At 37.7% G+C, this 19235-nt stretch overlaps 1 protein-coding gene across 1 annotated transcript in view; it reads left to right on the forward strand.

The window, feature by feature from the left end:
* Positions 1 to 19235, forward strand: part of Ppp4r4 (protein phosphatase 4 regulatory subunit 4) — an 85328-nt gene that overhangs the window by 52622 nt on the left and 13471 nt on the right. The window contains exons 7-16 of the mRNA XM_051196536.1: positions 2 to 109; positions 3904 to 4025; positions 5808 to 5930; positions 6880 to 7049; positions 7371 to 7490; positions 10739 to 10816; positions 11443 to 11526; positions 12822 to 13004; positions 15893 to 15998; positions 17850 to 17997. Coding sequence (XP_051052493.1) covers positions 2 to 109; positions 3904 to 4025; positions 5808 to 5930; positions 6880 to 7049; positions 7371 to 7490; positions 10739 to 10816; positions 11443 to 11526; positions 12822 to 13004; positions 15893 to 15998; positions 17850 to 17997 — 1242 coding nt within the window. The remainder of the gene's footprint in view (position 1; positions 110 to 3903; positions 4026 to 5807; positions 5931 to 6879; positions 7050 to 7370; positions 7491 to 10738; positions 10817 to 11442; positions 11527 to 12821; positions 13005 to 15892; positions 15999 to 17849; positions 17998 to 19235) is intronic.

Genomic DNA, 19235 nt, shown 5'->3' on the forward strand with positions numbered 1-19235 from the left:
GCATTAAAAGAGAAATACTTCCCCTGGTAAAATCACTCTGTCAAGATGTGGAATATGAAGTTCGATCTTGTATGTGTCGGCAGTTAGAAAATATAGCTCAGGGCATTGGGTAAGTGTACTTCCAAATCCTTATGCCACACAGTCTTATTTCCAGGTTGTGAGACAAGTATATCCTGCTCATGTATGCCATGAAAGTGTGCTGTTCATTTCTTTCTGTGCTTTCTCCAAACGATGATAGCAGGCCTCTACTAATGTGTCTACAGTAAAAAAGATGGGAGGAGGTGTGTTTAGCATGGCAGCAGATCTCCAGTTAATGTCCGTTTCTTTCTTTCTCACCTGGTTACTCAGTTATAATTGTAAGCAACTATGTCCAACAAAGGACCATGTCCCCAGTAGTGACCACATTTGGCATATATCTGGAGTACAGCATTTCTTTTGGATGATCATTTCCTGACTATATTTTTAAGTGTTTTAGGTGGATTTGCTGTCACTGAAGTGTGTCCCTGTGAATTCCAAGCTCTGTGTGCTTTTGCATTTGTGGTTCTTGTCCTTTGGGGTATACTGTTCAGGAAGCAGGAGCATGGGAAGGCAGTCTACCCTCTGCTTAAAAACAGTTTCCAAGTCAGGGTACAAGTATAGTATTAAAGGAAATATCTACAAATTATCTTGGGAAATGATTTTTGTTTTAAGGATTTTAAAGTTGGTAGAGAAACACTAGTGTCTTATTTTTAGTAGTCCCTGCATTGATTTCATCTGATATGCTTTTTCACAGATGAGGACAGTGAGCTTATAGTAATGACGACTTTGGAAAGCTTTAGGATGTCACTAACAGACTCAGCGCATAGTCACGCATTTTGTGCCATGTTTGCTAATCAGTTAGTTTTGACCTAAAAACTACTTTTTGATAGGTCTTCTGAAGCTACATTGCTCTTGTTGAATCACTGTGGGCTATAATTAATTCAGTCTCTGCTAAACCTATGTTTATGAGTCAGAATCAGAATTTGACTATAAAGATGTGAAATACTTATTTACTTTTTTTAAACCACCTGACATTTTTTCCTGTTTAAAAAGTGGGAAGGCTAAGTTGCTTAGTTATGGTTCTATGCTGTGAAGTAACACCATGACTAAGGCAACTATGAAAGGAGGCATTGGTTTGGGGGCTTGCTCACCGTTTCAGAGGGTTAGTTCATAGTCATCATGGTGGGAAGCAGACAGGCGTGGTGTGGGAGCAGTAGCTGAGAGCTTTACATCCTGATACACAGGCAGCAGCCAGAGAGGAAGAGGGGGAGGGAAAGACACACACACAGAGACAGAGACAGAGAGAGGCTGGGCCTGGTGTGGCCCTTTTATACTTCAAAGCCCACCTCTAGTGATGTGCCACATCTCCTAATCCTTCCCAAGCAGTTCCAACTGGTGACCAAGCATTCAGTCATAATCAAACTGCCACACTAAGGATGTTCAAATTAGTCTTCCCCAAATTCATTTAGGATTATTCCTTGAGGATTAATTTATGAGAACAAAATTACGGAGAATATACTCAACTTCAGTAGGCTTAAGGAATCAATTTTCTTGACCATATATGCATATTTATTTTCTGTTGGGCATTACTGTTGTCCTATTACAAAGTCCTACAAATATTACTTTTCGTGGTGTGATAACTGAAAAGTAATGGTGCCTTATTTCTAGTTTTGTCAGTCAGCTTTCCATTGTTGTAACAGACGCTGTAACAACTTATGGGGAGAACAGTTTTATTTGGGGTCATTATTTGGAGGTTTTCCTTTTACTTTTGGGCCAAGAGAGGCAGCACTTCATGGCGGAGCGTGTGGGGGAGCCCAGCCATCACCTTTTCACCAGGAAACAAAAGGAAGGAAGAAGGGACTTCTGTTTCCAGGACGTGTCTCCAGAGTCTGGGAAACTCCCAATATGCCCTATGTCTTAACGTTCCCATCACCTCCTTATAGTAATCAAAAAACAAAACTGTCTTTGGCTCTAATGAAATGAGAAAATTAATTATCTCCTTAACACTTAAAATTATTTAAATTCTCACTAATACAATGTGGTTGAGGAGTTAATGAGGTGACATTCTTTAGATGAAAAAGCCGTGAGAATGAAAGTTTAAATAATGTTAAAATTAACTTCTAAAAATTAAAACAGGATAGAAAATTCAAATGCTTAGTGAATAGTTGTACACAAGCACCCTCCGAGTTCAGAAGAGAAAGGTGAATTGCTTAGCAGTGTGCTGTTAGAGGTGTGGCGGGGGAGGAACTGTCCACATGTCCAGCTGAGGTTCATGATGACGCCCTGTCTGTCATATAGCAAATGCAGTAATTACAGACAGCGTAGGAGAAAGCTTCATTCAAGACCCGTGTGAGGAAACTGAAGGAACAGTCTTCTGTTGAAGGCTTTTTTTGTTTGCTTTATTGATTTATTTTGACAGGGTCTCACTATGTAGCCTTTGCTAGCCTGGAGTTCACTATGCAGACCAGGCTGGCCCCAAACTCAGAGAGTCACCTGTCTCTGCCTCCCCAGGGTTGGGATTAAAGGTGTGTGCCGCCCCTCTCTGTTTTTAATGTTTTATCTTCTTTCTTCTTTCCTTCCTCCCCCCCCCCCTTGTTTTTTGAGATGGTCTCACTGTGCAGCCTGGCTGGCATGGAACAAGACCATAGTGGCCTTGAACTCACAGAGATTCACCTGCCTCTGCTATTTTTTAAAACTATGTCAATAAAATATATCAGGTATAATTTATGCTGTCTTGCAGAGAGGGAGGAATGATAAGCAAAGGGGTCAAGAGCAGGCCACAGAAACCCACAGAGACAGCTGACCTGAACAAGGGGGAGCTCATAGACCCCAGAGTGATAGGTGGGAATCCAGCATTGGACTGACTCAGACCCCTGAACAGGGGTCTCAGTTAGAAGGGACCTCTGACAATGGAACCAGGATGTATCCCTGGTGCACAAAAGGAATTTGGGAGCATATTCCCCATGGAGGGAGGGAGGGCCTAGACCCTACTCCAAATGATTTGACAGATTTTCATGATCCCTCCTGGAAGGCCTCACCCTCCCTGTGGAGTGGGTGGGGAATGGGACAGGAGGAGGGATCAGGGGACATGGGAGGGAGAGAGAGGGAACTGGGATGGATATGTAAAATAAGAAAAAAACAACAATAATAATACAAAGAAAAAAAGGAAAACATAAAAAACATCATGCTGTCTTCCATATTGCATCTAAGAAAGCTGGCTATGTGTTACGACTCCCTTTTATCCGAGTCTGAACCCTGTCATCAGTAGGAATGAAGTGCTGGCTTTTTACAGCTTATGACTATCTTTTAAATGCCATCCTCTAAAAGCATCTTTCATACCTTAATCATTTATGTTGAATATCCAGTGTTGTCTATCATTCTTCTGTGTGGAAACTATTATAATGTTGTATTTCAGATGATTAGAAAGATAACATATGCCCCAAAATCTAGATCAAATCATTTTGCTTGAATTTCTACAAATATTTATGATAATTTTTTTCTTAATTAGCTGGATCATTTCCTGAGATTTCTTTAAAATAGAAATGATATAACTTATAAAGCTTAATATAATATCCCAGTCATTAAAATATCTATAGTTCACAGTAGTTTACAGGGAAAATTAGAATTGATGTAATCATGAAATTATTATTAATATTTATTTAAATATTTTAAATTCTTTGAGAATTTCACAAGATGTATTTTAATTATATTCCCTCACAACTCTCCCATAACTAACCTGTATTTCTTATACCCATGGCTGCTTTCCCAACCAGATGGCATGCTTGGGGACTAGTGTGGACACTGGGACCATCTGGGCTAATCACTTGTTTTCACTGGACTCTTGCTGTTGGTCTGACTTACTTTCTTCTACTGCTTATTGTGCAGGACAGAACTGACAAAGAGTGTGGTGCTCCCTGAATTAATAGAACTCTCTAGGGATGAGAGTGGCAGTGTGCGGCTTGCTGCTTTTGAAACCTTGGTTAACATGCTTGACATGTTTGATACAGGTAAATCTGCATGTGCAGAAATCTTTATTTCTGAAAAATTATTTTTCCATTTTTTACATTACTAATAAGGATCAAAGACTGATTCAAATTTTTTGTTACGTTTATAGTTTTATGATTCTTTCCTCTTGATGCCTTCCATGCTTCTACGCTTACCTTCCTGGAATCTAGTGCTGCTGTATGATGAGAGATGTCATTCTGTAAATATGTTTCTCTTATTGGTTAAGGAATAAAGCACTGTTGGCCAATAGGAAAGCAAGATAGGCGGGACTAAGAGACAAGGAAGTAGTAGGGGGGAGATCCAAGATGGAAGACAGAGAGAGAGCAGAACACCAGCCCCTCTCTCCAGTAAGATAAGACCACATGGAAATAGATTAATAGAAATTTAAGACAGAGCTAGCCAATAAGAAATACTAGTAACTGGCCAACAGAATTATATCTAATACAGTGTCTCTGTGTTATTTGGGGCTGGCACGGTTCTGGGACTAGGGTGGTGGGAAAAACCTACTTATAACAGCTGTTATGTTTCATACTTCTTATTTCTCTCTTCAAAACTTAACCGACATATATAGAAGTTGAAGAATTCGTCTTGAGAAGTAGCCCTTAACTTCCCCAACTAACTGATGTTAAGTCCTGATTGTACCATGTTTAAATGACATAACATGCTTATAACATGTCTAAATGAATTCTTTCTCAATGATATTTTAATGCCAGAAATCTTGTGGGAGGAGAAGTTTGGTGTAGGTAATTCAGTGGGGATGTGAAGAAAGATATTTCCTGTTCTTATGCAAACCAAGCCACAGAAAAGCTAGCTGCTCTACCAAGTGTGTACATAGACCTAGATTGGTGCCTAACTCTGGATAAGTAGTTTATCCATGGATATTAGCCACCATGACAAGGTATCACTTGGAGGGCTAAATGTCAAGACTGAGGTATGAAAGTCAGTTATGTAATTGTAGGAGGGTTCACTAGGACTATCAACATTTTGTTGGAACTGGGAGGGCCTCTGAAGGTTATTGTGGTATAGACAATAATTTTGTATAAATATTTCAGAATGATCACTGAAGTAATATGATACATACAGGAGGAGCAATACTGCACATAATTGGGTGAATATTTTGCCTCTAATATTGAGGGCAGCCCTAGGATCCAGCCTGGAAATGCTGGCATGAACGGATCTTCCCACTTTGCTTCACTGGGCTCTGTTTTTGCAGACTTTCCTTCATTTCCTCCCGGGTGCTCCGACATCTCTAGCCTTCCATGTCCACTTTCCTCTCCCTGATGTTGCCTCTAGTTGTCTTTCTCCCCCTATCCTCTATTTTTGTCCTATATGACTTCTAGGCTTCTTTTAGTGTCCAGTTCAAATACATTTTCTTCTCTTTTATCTTTTCAAATTTCTTATATGAGAGCTTAGAGGGTTACTTAGAAGCTCACTCAATCCTATGTGTTTTGCTAAAGTTTGTTGGAACCTAACTATGTTCACTTGTTTATATAATGTATGTTAGAATTCTTCTGGTTATTCAGACTCAAATCATCAGTTACATTATTGTTTTAATTGTGATGACCCTATCTTCATTCCTTGGTGGTACCTTAGAAGCCCAAACTTAGTTTCTGGTGATCTTACCCCTTGTCACCAGCCCTCTTTCTGTCACCGTTATCAGATATTTCTGTCATTGTTAGCCTAACATAGACATTTTTCTTCTGGAGGGTATATGTGTATTAGTTTCCATGCAGTAATGTGAGCAACTGCCTCTAAAGTATATCCTGTTTTGTTTTGTCTTTCAGATGACAGAAGTCAAACTATACTTCCCTTAGTGAAATCCTTCTGTGAAAAATCTTTCAAAGCAGATGAATCAATCCTTATTTCTTTATCTTTTCATTTAGGAAAGCTATGTCACGGACTCTATGGTATGTTACATAGGGCTTGTAAGACTAGTTGTTATTCTGTTTTGCTCATGCTCATTTCATTCAGTTCTTTACATGTAGCACTTATTCTCGTGTGTGAAGTCTTAGGGTAATGTAATTCAAAAATGACATTTTCATGGATGGAACCTTATCTGAAAGAGTCAAATAAGCATAGCCCTTGGGATTTCTGGGCATTTTGTATGTTTAAGTTGGACTGTGCTAATAGAAGGAAGGTCAGGTATGTAGTACCTGCTGGTGTGTAGTAAGAATAATTAAATATTAAATAAATAATGATTAAAAATCACGTTTCAAATAAGAAATATAGCGTTTAAATAGTTCAGCTTAGAATGTAGACCAACACCCAAGAGTTGAGTTATTTGAGCATATTCTTAGCTTACTGTAACCATGTAACAATTAGTCTCTTATCTAGCATAGTAATATATCCTTTATGTGGATTGCAGACATCTGGTAATTGAAAAATGTTTTACAATATTCAACAAATCCTTAGTGCTAAGAGAGCTGATGAACATGCTGTTGACCTCCTCCAGGCTAGGTTCTTAGGTTCCTTCTCTGTAGATACACATGCTTTTCCCCCCCCCCCCCCGTAGAGGTTTTAAAACATATACCATAAATTAACAGCAGTATTATAAGTACAATCCTGATGATGATATCTTAGTTTTTCAAGCTGTGTAACTAATATAGACATGGTTCTTGTTTTCTGTAGTTTTTATTTTTAAAATTAAAATATTATTAAAGTGAGCATGAGATGAAAAGTGTATGACCCATTAGCTTTCTTCAGAGGAGTTTTTTGCTCATTGCTGTTACGAGCCATCTATAACAATTTTGGTTAAATATTTTGTTCTAAACATGTTTTTATTGTACTTTGAGTTTCTTTTTTAAGTTTTTTTGTTTGCAATTGAAATATTGAACACAGGTTTTTCATATGTTTTAGGAATTTTCACTCCAGATCAGCACTTGAGATTTTTGGAATTTTATAAGAAACTTTGTACGTTGGGTTTGCAACAAGAAAATGGCCACAATGAAAACCAGATTCCATCCCAAATCATAGAGCAGGAGAAGAAATATACTTCAGTACGAAAGAACTGTGCTTACAACTTTCCGGTAATAAAATACTTGATTGTATTTACTGGATGTGTTGATTATGACTTTAAAATGTTTGAGTAGAATGCATTAAAATATTTACATGTCCAACACCTGCTGTTTAGCACTTTATCTAAATGTATAGGAAGTGTTAATCAAATATCTGTGGAATTTATATTTCTGTATATAATCAAAAATATGTGCATGCATTTGTGTTTTACAAATATACATTTTTATTAAATTTGCTTAATAGGATATGATTTCAGTTCCAGTGAGATGATATATTAGGTATTGATGCATGTTTTTCTTTCCTTCCCATTCATCTCCTTCGACCTCCACTAGGCCATGATTGTTTTTGTTGATCCTAAAAACTTCCACATGGAACTCTATTCTACATTCTTCTGCCTTTGTCATGACCCTGAAGTACCAGTCAGATACACTATTGCTATTTGCTTTTATGAAGTAAGTCTAAGAATGAACTTGATGGTACACATGTTGATTCTGTCTGTGTATTAGATGCTGTTTTAATATTCTGTATGTTGTATTTATAGATTTATTATGAGGTAGATATTCCATAGCTCTTTTGTGTTATAGTTTTAAATCTTATTTTTGAATTCCCATAATTCTCTTCTCTTTCTAAGTATGTTTACAAAATCCATTTACATAATACATTATATTCATTTACTCATTAACCTATTTTTCTGAATACTTAAACTTAATACTTACTTTAAGGCAGACATTATGATAGCTATAATTTTATGTGCTTTATCATATTTGTAGTTTGCTCTTATGTTTAAGTAGTTTTAGGGTAAATGGAAAACTAAGTAACAAATTATTTACATTTATTGCTTTTACCATAAATGAAATGTTATGAGCATAGCTTTTAGCTTCAGCTATACAACTGTCCATAAATTATGTCCAAAAGTAAAACAAACTTTTATGATGAACACAATTAACTTTTCATCTTTGAAGTTGAAACTAGGGGCCTGTTTCTCAGAAAATGACAATGAAAAACACATGTATATAACAGTTGCCAGGCATATGTTAGTTACTTGTCTTATTGCTGTGACAAAATACATGACAGAAGCAACTTTAGAAGAAATGTTTTACTTCAGTTTGCAGGTCTGGGGCACATTCCATCGTGGAGGGAAGGTATGGTGGCAGGAGCAGAAAGCAGCTGCTACTCTAGTCCACAGTCAGAAGCAGAGAGCCACGGATGCTTCTTCTCAGCTCCCTGTCTCATTTTCATTTAGTCCAGGATCCCAGGCCATGGGATGGTGCTACCCATAATTAGAGTGTGTCCTAGTTTGCTTCTCTGTTGCTCTAATAAGTACCATGACCAAAAGCAACTCATGGGAGAGAAGGGTTTATTTGGATTATATTTCCATATCATAACCTATCATTGAGGGAAGTCAGGGCAAGACTCAAGTAGAAGCTCAAAGCAGAAACTATGGAGGAATGCTGCTTCACAGACTTGCTCTCTCTTGGCTAGCTTTCTTACACAGTTTGGGCTGGGCCCTCCCATGTCCACTATCAATCAAGACAGTGCTCCACAGACATATCCGCAGGCCAGTCTAAATCTAGGCAATTCCAGTAAGGTTCTTCTCCCCAGGTGATTCTATGTTGAGGAAGTTGATAACTGATGCTAATAACTAAGACAGCATGGATCTTCCCACCTAAGCTAATCCAATCTAAAAATTCCCTCAAAGATAAATGCTGAAGTTTGCTAGAGTAAGTCTAGAACCCGTCACATTGACAATCCGTATTAACCATCACAATATATAAGCTATTATCTTGTCAATTCAAAATAGTCACATGACAGCCTCTTTATAATTGATATGAAATCTTTCCTTGTAAATTGTATAGTAAAAATAAATAAATAAATAAAAATTAAAAAGTTTAAAAAAATTCTTATTGCCAGTAAGACTATTTCATCATCTTCCTTGCTTGTTTTCCCATGTCAGCCACTAGATTAGCTGAGAGAATGAAGGATATTCATAGCATCATTATAAATGTTTAAGATGCTTTGGACTGCTGAGTCATATTCTTTGCTTCTTTAAAATAGCACTTTTCTGGGGCCAAGGAGATGGCTCAGTGAGTAAAGTGCTTGCCTGAGTGTGAGGATTAATTCAGATCCCATGTAAATCTAGGGGGCATAGCAGCCTGCCTGTAATCCACACCCTCAGGAGGCAGGGACAGGGCATCTCCAAAGCAAGCTAACTAGCTAAACTAGCTGAATCTGGAGCCCTAGGTTTAAGTGAGAGGGCTTTGATTTATCAAGTGGAGAGTGGTCAAGAAAGATACCCAATATCAATTTCATGTGCTCACATATATGTGAATATGCACACACAATGCACATTCCCAGACACATGTAAAAATGAATGGCAATGAAATAAAAATGTAAAAATTACACTTTTCTGACATGGGTGAGATCATAGTATAAGCTCCAGAAGTATTCCACTGCAATGTGCAGTTATTTAAAGTAATCCCAATGTTACACAGCTGTATCTTATCTGTAAACTGACCCACAAAAGTTCACTTTTGGAGGAGGACAGGGCAGAATGTACTTGTAGCGGATCCTGCAGGTTGTGTTTTGTTCAGGTTGGTCACGATGCATTCTTCTCAAGACTGCATGGGAGTAAAGTTTAAGAATATCTACGCAAATGTTAGTTTCCCTTATCTCCTTTGTTTAATCTTTGCTTTTTGTTATATTTTTGTAGCAGGCAAAACAACAACATGCACACACATCTATTTCTGTAATAGGAGTCACTTTGGAGATGGTTGTGCTATGTATTTTGTGGATGTCTGGTTTTTATATTCTCACAGTCATATCTAATGTGTGTAGGCTAAGAGTAATGTTCAGTTCCTTGAAACAAAGGGCTTATTTGATTTTGCGCTTTAAACAATGAAAATTCCCCACTGTGTAGTTTTCTAATCCAGTGTTAATGCTAGATTTGATACTTACTACATTGTAACTTTATTCTTATTTTTCAGAAAACACCTGTTTGAAAATATTTCTAACAACTTAAAAACAACCCAAAGCTTTTAAAACACTGTCTTTATTCAGGCATCTTCCCATTCCTAAACCCTGTAAACAAAACTGACTTATTCCAGTGTAGACTATGTTCTTTCCCACCCTTTAAGAGGTAATGTACAAATGAGTGAACTCATCTTCATGGGCAATGAGTTAATTACAGGAACAAACCCAAAAGCATTGATCTAGACTGGCTGAGACTCTGTCAGTTGCTCTCAGATTGAGGACAGTCTCTGACAGGGTTGAGGAAGGCTGTTTGCCTTGTTGGGAGTTACTACACCCCACTGTCATGAAAGGCCTTCAGTCCAGTTTCTGTCTTGTGAGAAGCTTTAGTGGGAATGAATGCCCCGGGTATTTTTAAGACCCCTTTGAATTTCTAGGACTCAAAGTGTAGATTAGTGGAGCCGGTGGGTTATTATGGGCTGGTGCAGGCAGAAGTTCCAGCGCTGGTAATCTTATCCTTTGTGCATTCCCTTGCCACTGTGCCTCTCTTGCCCCGTGACCGAACATACTAGCATATTAGGAAGCAGATCTATGCAACTAAATTTACCAGAAATTAATTATATATTTATGGTGTAACTTTTTAGAAGGAATATTTAACAAGAATCTAGTTTAAAAATGTGTGTTTTAACATTATATAGTCTCAAATCTGAGAAATTTTATTGTTGTATTTTAGGTTTCTAAACTTCTGAATTCTGGAGTGTATTTAATACACAAAGAACTGATAACATTATTACAAGATGAATCATTGGAGGTAATATAAGTTTCCACTCTGGTATTTCTTGTTTTATGTTAAGCCAGACTGTATCAGTCACTGCATCTTACAAATGAGGACTTCCAAGACATCTGGTTTGAAAACAGAAGTGTGTATTGTTTATTGAGGAAACTTAGGAAATGTCAACAAATAGACAAAAGAGAAACTTTTATTGAATCACTGTTGATATTTTGTTACTTTTTTCTAGTAAGTGTTACATTTTTCTACTAGAGGTTTTGTTCACACTTGTAATGACATCACATTTTGGATTTTGGTTCAGCATTGTTTTGTGAGAGTGTTTTACCTTGTACATAGACTGGTGATGATATTGAAAGATATGGAAGATATTCTTCTATCTGATGCTATGTGTGGCACATTCTATTTACCAAAATAACTATTAGCCTGGGGGACCTTAGCTCATCATGTGATACTTGAGGTTGTCACCTGATGTGACAGTTTTGAGGATATTAGCTTTCTCCAGTTTAGACAAGTGAATGCTACATTTTTTTTTTTTTAAACAGAAATACCCCTAATGTTGTTTGGTCAAAATATTTCTGTATATAAACTGAAGTGTGGGGTTAACTAACTTAGAAGACAGATGATAATTATCAATATTTCTTTAAAAGGTACTAGATGCTCTTATAAATCACCTCCCAGAAATCTTGGAACTCATGTCTATTGGTGGAGAAAGCAGTGCTCATGAAAATAAGGTAAATCTTGTCTTTCAGGACAGTTACAAGTCTGTCATCTTGTGCAGGGCGGTTGTGCGGAACAGTGAAGGAGTGTGTGAGGAGCATTGGAGCAGTGCTCGGCCCCATGCTGCTCAGTGTCCAACCCTCTGTGCATTTGTCAGTGCATCCCTAGCTGGCATTAACACTTACACAGCAAGGCTAGAGAGACGGCTCAGCAGCTAAGAGCTCTACTGCTCTTGTAAAGGGCCTGGCTTCCACGCGGGCACCCTTACTGGGTACCTCATGATCACAGGTAATGCCTGTCTCCAAAGGAATCTAATGCCTTCTTACAGCCTCCTTTGGCTCTGCCTTTACGAGCTCCACCCCCTACCACCCCACAATGCACATACTTAAAAGATACAAATAAATGTATATAAACAAGTCCATGTCAGCCTTACGCTATAGCTATAGACAGGAAGGGCAGGTTACATTCCTAGCTCTGAGGCAGTTTTGGAAGCATTACTGTACTGACAATTAATTTGAAACATCTTAAGCTCTCAATTTTTGTCCTGTTATTAAGGAATTCGAAGGTCAAAAAGCCACAGGCTCCACACACCTTTATTTTCCCAGATGGTGAAGTGCTGCAGGGGCAAAATCTTCCAAGTTCCCAACTCCTTTCCCCGCAGGCTATTTCCTGTGCCTCTGCAGTGTGGGTGACGTGATGAAGTGTGTAGAGTATTTAAAAACTTCTAAGGGAAGGCCTTTTTCAAATACTGGATTTCTAATCATTAAACTCTCTGTCTCTATAAACAATATACACACAACTAAATAAAATAGCATCTGCTCTTAGCTAACCCTATGCCTATGAGAGCTGCCGGCATGAGATGCCCTCTGCAGCCACTATATGTAGTGGCTCCGTCTCTCACAATTCTTATTATTGTCCTTGGAATTCGTATTCATATTTTCAGTATTAATTATTATTATAAGTATAATTAGTGAGACACAGGGTAGGAATTTAGAAGGTCAAGTTGCCCACAGTGATATGTAAGATATGTAAGAATAGTTGCCTTACATACAAAGAAGAATAACAAGTCCAGGCTTTAGTGATTTCATTTTACTCATACATACACACACACACACACACACACACACACACACACACACACACACACGCACGCACACACACACACACATATCTTTGGTTCTGTCTGATAACTGTCTCCCAGTGACATCTGAGATGGCTTCCAAACCCTGAAGTCCTTCCCTGCTGTGTGTTTTCATTACAGGCTGCAGTTGATGGATTTAGTCACCACCATCCTTGTACTTATTTGCAGTTGTCTTCTCTGCCTGACTTGATTCCCGCACTCACAGCTGCTGAGCAGCGAGCTGCAGCCTCTCTGAAGTGGAGGACCCATGAGAAGCTGCTGCAGAAGTATGCCTGTCTGCCTCACATCATATCAAGCGACCAGATTTATTACCGCTTCTTGCAAAGAATGTTCGCCATCATGATGACAAATGTGAGCCCTGAATTTCACCTGATTGTTTTAAACTTGGCATAATTTTGGCATTACCAAATTCTTCACCTTTTCACAATACACGGACCTCTGTTCCTATCGGTTTGGAAGAGCAGTGTCTCCATGGGTCTCTGAGGAGGAGAGTCAAGACTCCTGCTTCTCTGATTTTCCCTTTGCTCTTCCACCATTAGCTGTAGGGAGGTGTGAACAGGACTCATCTTACACATACGTTTCATCCACTGCCAGAGGAGTATGGATGGATTTACTTCACACTTTCATGTTGTTCTCAGAAGCAGTGCACAGGGAGCCCAGTCTATCCTCAAATTTATTACATAGCTGAAGGACATTGATCTTCCTGTCTCTATGTCCCCAATGCTGGCATTAGAGGTGTGTGGCACTATACTTAGTTTATGTGGTGTTGGGGATTGAACTCAGGGCTTCATGCCTGCTAGGCAGGTACTCAACCTATTGAGTACCTATCTCCTGCCCTTTACCTCAGACTTGTTCCAGTACTTCTGGAGAAAAAAGGTTGACAGGACTCAGTATTGTCAACTGCAAAAGAACCTCTGCTTTGCTCTTCCTTCTGAGTGTATTCACACTGCCAGCATCTCACACCTGCCAGGCCTTTACTCCCAAGACTCCCAGCAGTCCCTGATCGTGTGGATACTGTGTCTTTTATAGGGCCTAAGGACAGTCACACTGCAAGTTTGGATGCATTAGTGTAGATAGCCTATTCAAGGAAAAGAAGTTACAATTTGCTCTGCAAACAACTATATGCAAACCTTATGAAGTTATCCACCTTTCAAAACACTTCCAGAAAAGACTGTTTAGCCTGCAGTCCACTGTGCATGCACGATGTCATCCTAATAAAAGTTTAGAAACTTTTTTTTTAACTTTAAAAGCTACAACTACTGGAGATGTATCTGAATAGCACACATAAGCTCATAGGTTCAATTTCTTGTAGCAGGTCTGTAAGGAGTAAGGTTTTTCCTCCCGCCACCTGGTCTTGTCCCGCCACCGCACCAGCTCCAATTAACACACAGAGACTCTGTATTTGATATTATGCTGTTGGCCAGTTACTTGTTTCTTATTGGCTAGCTCTGTCTTAAGTATTAACCCATTTCTATGTATTTCCACATGGTCTTACTGAGAGTGGAGGAATGGCTGTTCTGTTCTCTCCAGACTCTCCATCTTGACTCCTTCTTACTACTTCCTCTTTCCTCTTTGTCTCCTAGTCCCACCTATCTTGCTTTCCTATTGGCCAACAGTGCTTTATTCATTAACCAGTTGAAAAACATATTTATAGAATCGCATCTCCCATCACAGGTCAAAAACAAACAAAAACTTTATATATGTTTCCACTTTATAATCTGAACTGAAATATCTTAACTTTTCATTTCATAAAATGGAAATGAGGAATTTAAGAGTCATCTCCAAAATTCAAAATCAGGTTCAGTTTCAAAGATTTGGAAAGGAGAATAATATTATTGGTGTTGTTTTCAACTTAAAAAGACACATGGTATATTACTCACCACTCAACAAGTTCATCACACATAACAATGGAAGTCTGAGGAATTTAAGGTTGTGCTGTAGATATAATAATCTTAAAAAGTGATTTGGCAAGAATAACTGTGTGTTCACTTTTTGCATTTATTTGTTTACTATATGTGCATGTCTGCATGTATGAGGGCACACAGGTAACACAACACATGTGTAAAAATCAGAGGAAAACTCATGGAAGCTGTTCTGAGGCCCTTAACATTGATTTCTGCCCCAAATGAATACTTGCCTTGCATTATAAGACATATTATATGAGGTATAAACTGAGCATATTTTCATATATCTTGTATATATGCATTTGAAATTTTATCATATTAAACCACATGAATTTTATCATATTAAACCTGTATTAAATTTATTTAAACTCTATTGTATTTCTGCTTATACACAGTTATTAAATTTTCATGGTAGACACTGTCCCTTTGTATCCAACAGTAACAGTGTCTGTCACATAGCATAGTGCTTAGTAGAAAGGACACTTGTGTAGGTGGAAGAAGGCACAGCCAGCACCACTGTGTCCATACAACTTTAGTCCACTGCATGTCAGAGATTCCCACTGTAGCAACCTGGGTGGAATATTGTAATATTGACAAGTAGATCGGGATGGTAAACATGAATTTATGATTGACACAGTATACCTGGTTCAGAGACTTTTCCAGGTAACTGGTTGAATTCATTCAGAATCGAGGTTCCATATAGTGGTGTATTGGGAATCTGAAGGACAGAGACTTTGGAATACTGGTAATGTTACCCATCAGCTGGTAACATTGCTCTTTTTGGTGACACTCTCCAATGTTAATACCTTTTGTAGAGTTCTGGAACCTTTACCTCCATACTGACAAATAGGAATAGGAAATTGAGATTTCTCAGCCCTGAAGAGATATTTAGTCTCCAGCCTTAGATATGATACCAACCTTCAAATTCTTCAACAATGTACCTGAACATGGGATCTTTAAATTTCTGCTTTAGAAGTGGCACAGTTTTGGTGATGGCACGTGGTATTTCCCTAAATATATTTGTTGAATATAAATAGTTAATATTCTGCTACCCAAAAGAATGGGTGGCTGAGGAATGTGTCATTTAAGATGAGGTGGCAGGAAATGGTAGTTAAACATGGATGATTCGGATATGACTAAAACTGAATTAGCTTGGGATAGGACTTATTTTCCTGAGTGACATTAACATAGGTAACAGAGATCTCTCCAGAAGGGTGTGAACTCAGGGTTTGAAAAGTGGCAAACACATTTAGCCAATAACTAATTGATTTGGTGGGGACTAATTTTTGAGAACATAGCTTAGTGAAATTGTCTCTCCTATTCTGTTTCTTTAAGAATGTCTTACCCGTCCAAAGAGCAGCTGCACGAACTCTATGCATTTTTCTACGCTATAATCGTAAACAAGAGCAGAGGCACGAAGTCATTCAAAAATTAATTGAACGTAAGTAGTAATTTTGGAAAAAAGTTACTGAAGTAGTTGACCTTAATTAAATCTACAATGTATTTTATATCATTTTTTTAAGATAAATAGGCTGCTTGTGGTAAATATTTGGGGTGTGCTTTTTGTTGAATTCTGTAGGTAGGTTAATTTATGTTTATTTTGGAAATCTTTATGTCACAATCAAAATTTTCATAGAGGAAAATAGTATTTATTCAGATCTTTCTTTTGTGAATTCACTGCACTTGAGAAATTTAAATACATAAATTATGTTGAAAGGCTAATTTCTACCTTAATGAAATAACATTTGGGACTAAAGCACGAACAGAACATTTTTTAAATATAGTAATTTATTTTATAATGCTGTTTTTATTATTAATTGAATGAACAAAATGTGAGCTTACAATTCTTTCTTGAATGCTGTTGATGGCAAATATTAGTGTGAATTTAGTGAGCTGTGGTTATTTGACTGTATTTAGAAACTAGATTAACACATACAAATTTATTGTAATTTGTTAAGGGCTAAAAATCATGGCAAAATCATTAATTTTAGTGGCAAATACGTACATATATTTTTAGTGGGTTTATTAGTCATCAAACACTTGCTTTGACTATAATTATGCTTAAATATTTTTAGTGAAACTGTTATCTAACACAGACAAGGAAGAGGATTTCCTGACTATTAGATTCACCATACTAATCATGAACCACCACTTTTCAGGAGAAAAAACGTACTTTTGTAAAATTCTATGTAAGAATAATTATGCTCAGTCTGTTTTCATTTAGCAGTTGTAGGAACTTAAATTTAAAATAAGTCTGATTTTAAAAGCTTCTATTTGGTTTTAAGTATTAAGAACTTTACCTTTGCACATTTATGTAAAAATTAGATTATACTTTAAATATGACCTAAAGTACTTTCTTTCAGTAATTGTGTTTACATATGACTTTATCTACATCAGACACTTTTAAGGAAACAACAACAACAACAACAAATAATTAATTTAGTTTGAAAAGACTTAGAGGGTTTGAAGACTGCCTTTGAGTTGGTTTAAATGTGTGCATCCACTCAGATGGCTTTCCAGGTTTCAATAAATACTGTCTACAGGGTAACTCAGCCTATAGGCAATGGTCAAACATAGTAACTCTCTCTAGTCATCCAGTCTTCATAATCCACCAGTGCTTACTCAAGTTTATTGTGTTAATAAAACCCTTTCCTAATTTTTGATGTGTAAATATTATAGTCTACAAACCTAGAGTATGTAATGACTATTTTTCTCTTGTATTTCTTAAGTAAATTGCAGGTAGAGTGAAACTTTGCATAACTTTTTGGTGTTTAGGTTTGTAATATATAATTTCATGTAGGGAAAATTGGGTTATGGCATAACATGGATAATAAAACCCAGAGACATATATCAGGTTTTAGGCTGAAGGTCAGAAAAACAAAGCAACCAAGCCACCCGAGAGCTCTCACTTCTACCAAGGCTGGGGTAGGGAACCAGTCCTCAATGTGGCTGGAGACTAATTTCCCAGGCTGGAGACTAATTGCCTTCCTGTCCTCAGTGAGGATGGAGAATATGAGATGCTGCTCCTATCTTATATACCTCTCAAGGGATGGAAGGTATTAAGGGCATGAGCTCTGTTTCTCTTTTAGAATGATTCACTCTCATGTAGCCCTGGATGGCCTTGAACTCACAGAGAGCCATCTTCCTCTGTCTCCTGAGTCCTGGTATTAAAGGAGTGTGCCACCACTTCCCAGCTTCTATTGTTGTGGCCAGCTTTGCATTTTGATCTTCAGTGGCTTTATTAGATCATAAACAATATATCACTACATTATGGTATTTTTGTTGTTTGTAGAGTTGGGCCAAGGAAAGAGTTATTGGAATAGACTTCGGTTTTTGGATACCTGTGAATTTATCATAGAGATATTTTCCAAATCATTTTTCTGCAAATATTTCTTTCTACCTGTTATTGAACTAACCCATGACCCAGTAGCAAATGTGAGGTACGTATTGCTCTGCAAGGTTTGGAAAATGTTGCATTTCTCATATGTCCTTTGTTGTAAATGTTTGCAAACTCCTTTTTCTTGGTTAAGTGAGAAATTGATGCTTGCTTTTAGAGTCTTAGTAGTTGTTTTTGAATGTTGACTTAATGATCACACATTTATGGGATACAGCATGATAATTTAATATATGAATATTAGATGTAGCAATAAAACCAGTATAGTTAGCATTTTCATTTCCTTAAATATTTGTCATTTCTATGTACCCAGAGCCTCCAGACTGGTCTTCTAGTTATTTATAAAATATATAATGAGTTGCTGTGAACTGTACTTACCTATTGCACAGGCTACAAGATATTCCTTGTATATTAACTGAATTTTGGCACCCTTTGCCTACCTCCTTCCAACCTTCCTTCCTTCCACCCTTCTACTTACTCATGACCACCATTCTGCTGTTCAGCTTTCCAGCTTCCTCTTCTAAGGAGGAACATAGAGCGCCCATCTCTTTGTGGCAGCTTATCTCACTGTGTGTGACCCCGTCCTGCTCCATTTGTGTTGTCGCGCTGTCCCACTCTTTGTGAGAACCATGTTCACCTTTTCTTTAGCAGTGTCTGTTGCTAGACATCTCAGTTGGCTTCATAGTCCGATTAGTAATAGTCTTGGGATAAAAATGTCAGTCTCTCAATTGACATCTCAGATCTTTTGTCTTACTGAGTTGAGCCAGCACAAGTCAAAGCCAGCCTGACAGACTGGCTGAGTAATTATTATTAATATGATAAGATCCTTAAAAAGTATTTTTTACTAAAAGCTGTAGTCCTTATTTTCGAGAACTTTATAATCTTTTGGGTTCATGAATCAAAATGTCTTCTAGATATACTTTGGGTAATAAAGAGTGAATTATGTTTTGTGTGTTCTTCTACATGAATGTTTTAACATTTGATTTACAGAGTTTAGACACCATCAAGGCTGGGAAAATCCTATTGGTATTCAGAGGAGCCTTCTCCTCAGTGGCCAGAGTTGAAGTAATTTCTCCAAAGGGGATTTGAGGGTTCTTAGTTACAGTGTCCCCAGTATCTGTGCTGAGCAATGATCGAGATGCAGACCATTGGTGCACAGTGTTGAGAATCCCAGAGAGGCGTTTTCACCTTTCAGATGCACAGAAGCGATGGCTACTGTGTAAAAGAAGCTCTTGGCTAAACATCTGCCGAGACTTCATCCTGGAAATCCCTGTAATAAATGAG

Source organism: Phodopus roborovskii, unplaced genomic scaffold (genome assembly GCF_943737965.1).
Source record: "Phodopus roborovskii unplaced genomic scaffold, PHOROB, whole genome shotgun sequence".
Classification (NCBI taxonomy): domain Eukaryota; kingdom Metazoa; phylum Chordata; class Mammalia; order Rodentia; family Cricetidae; genus Phodopus; species Phodopus roborovskii.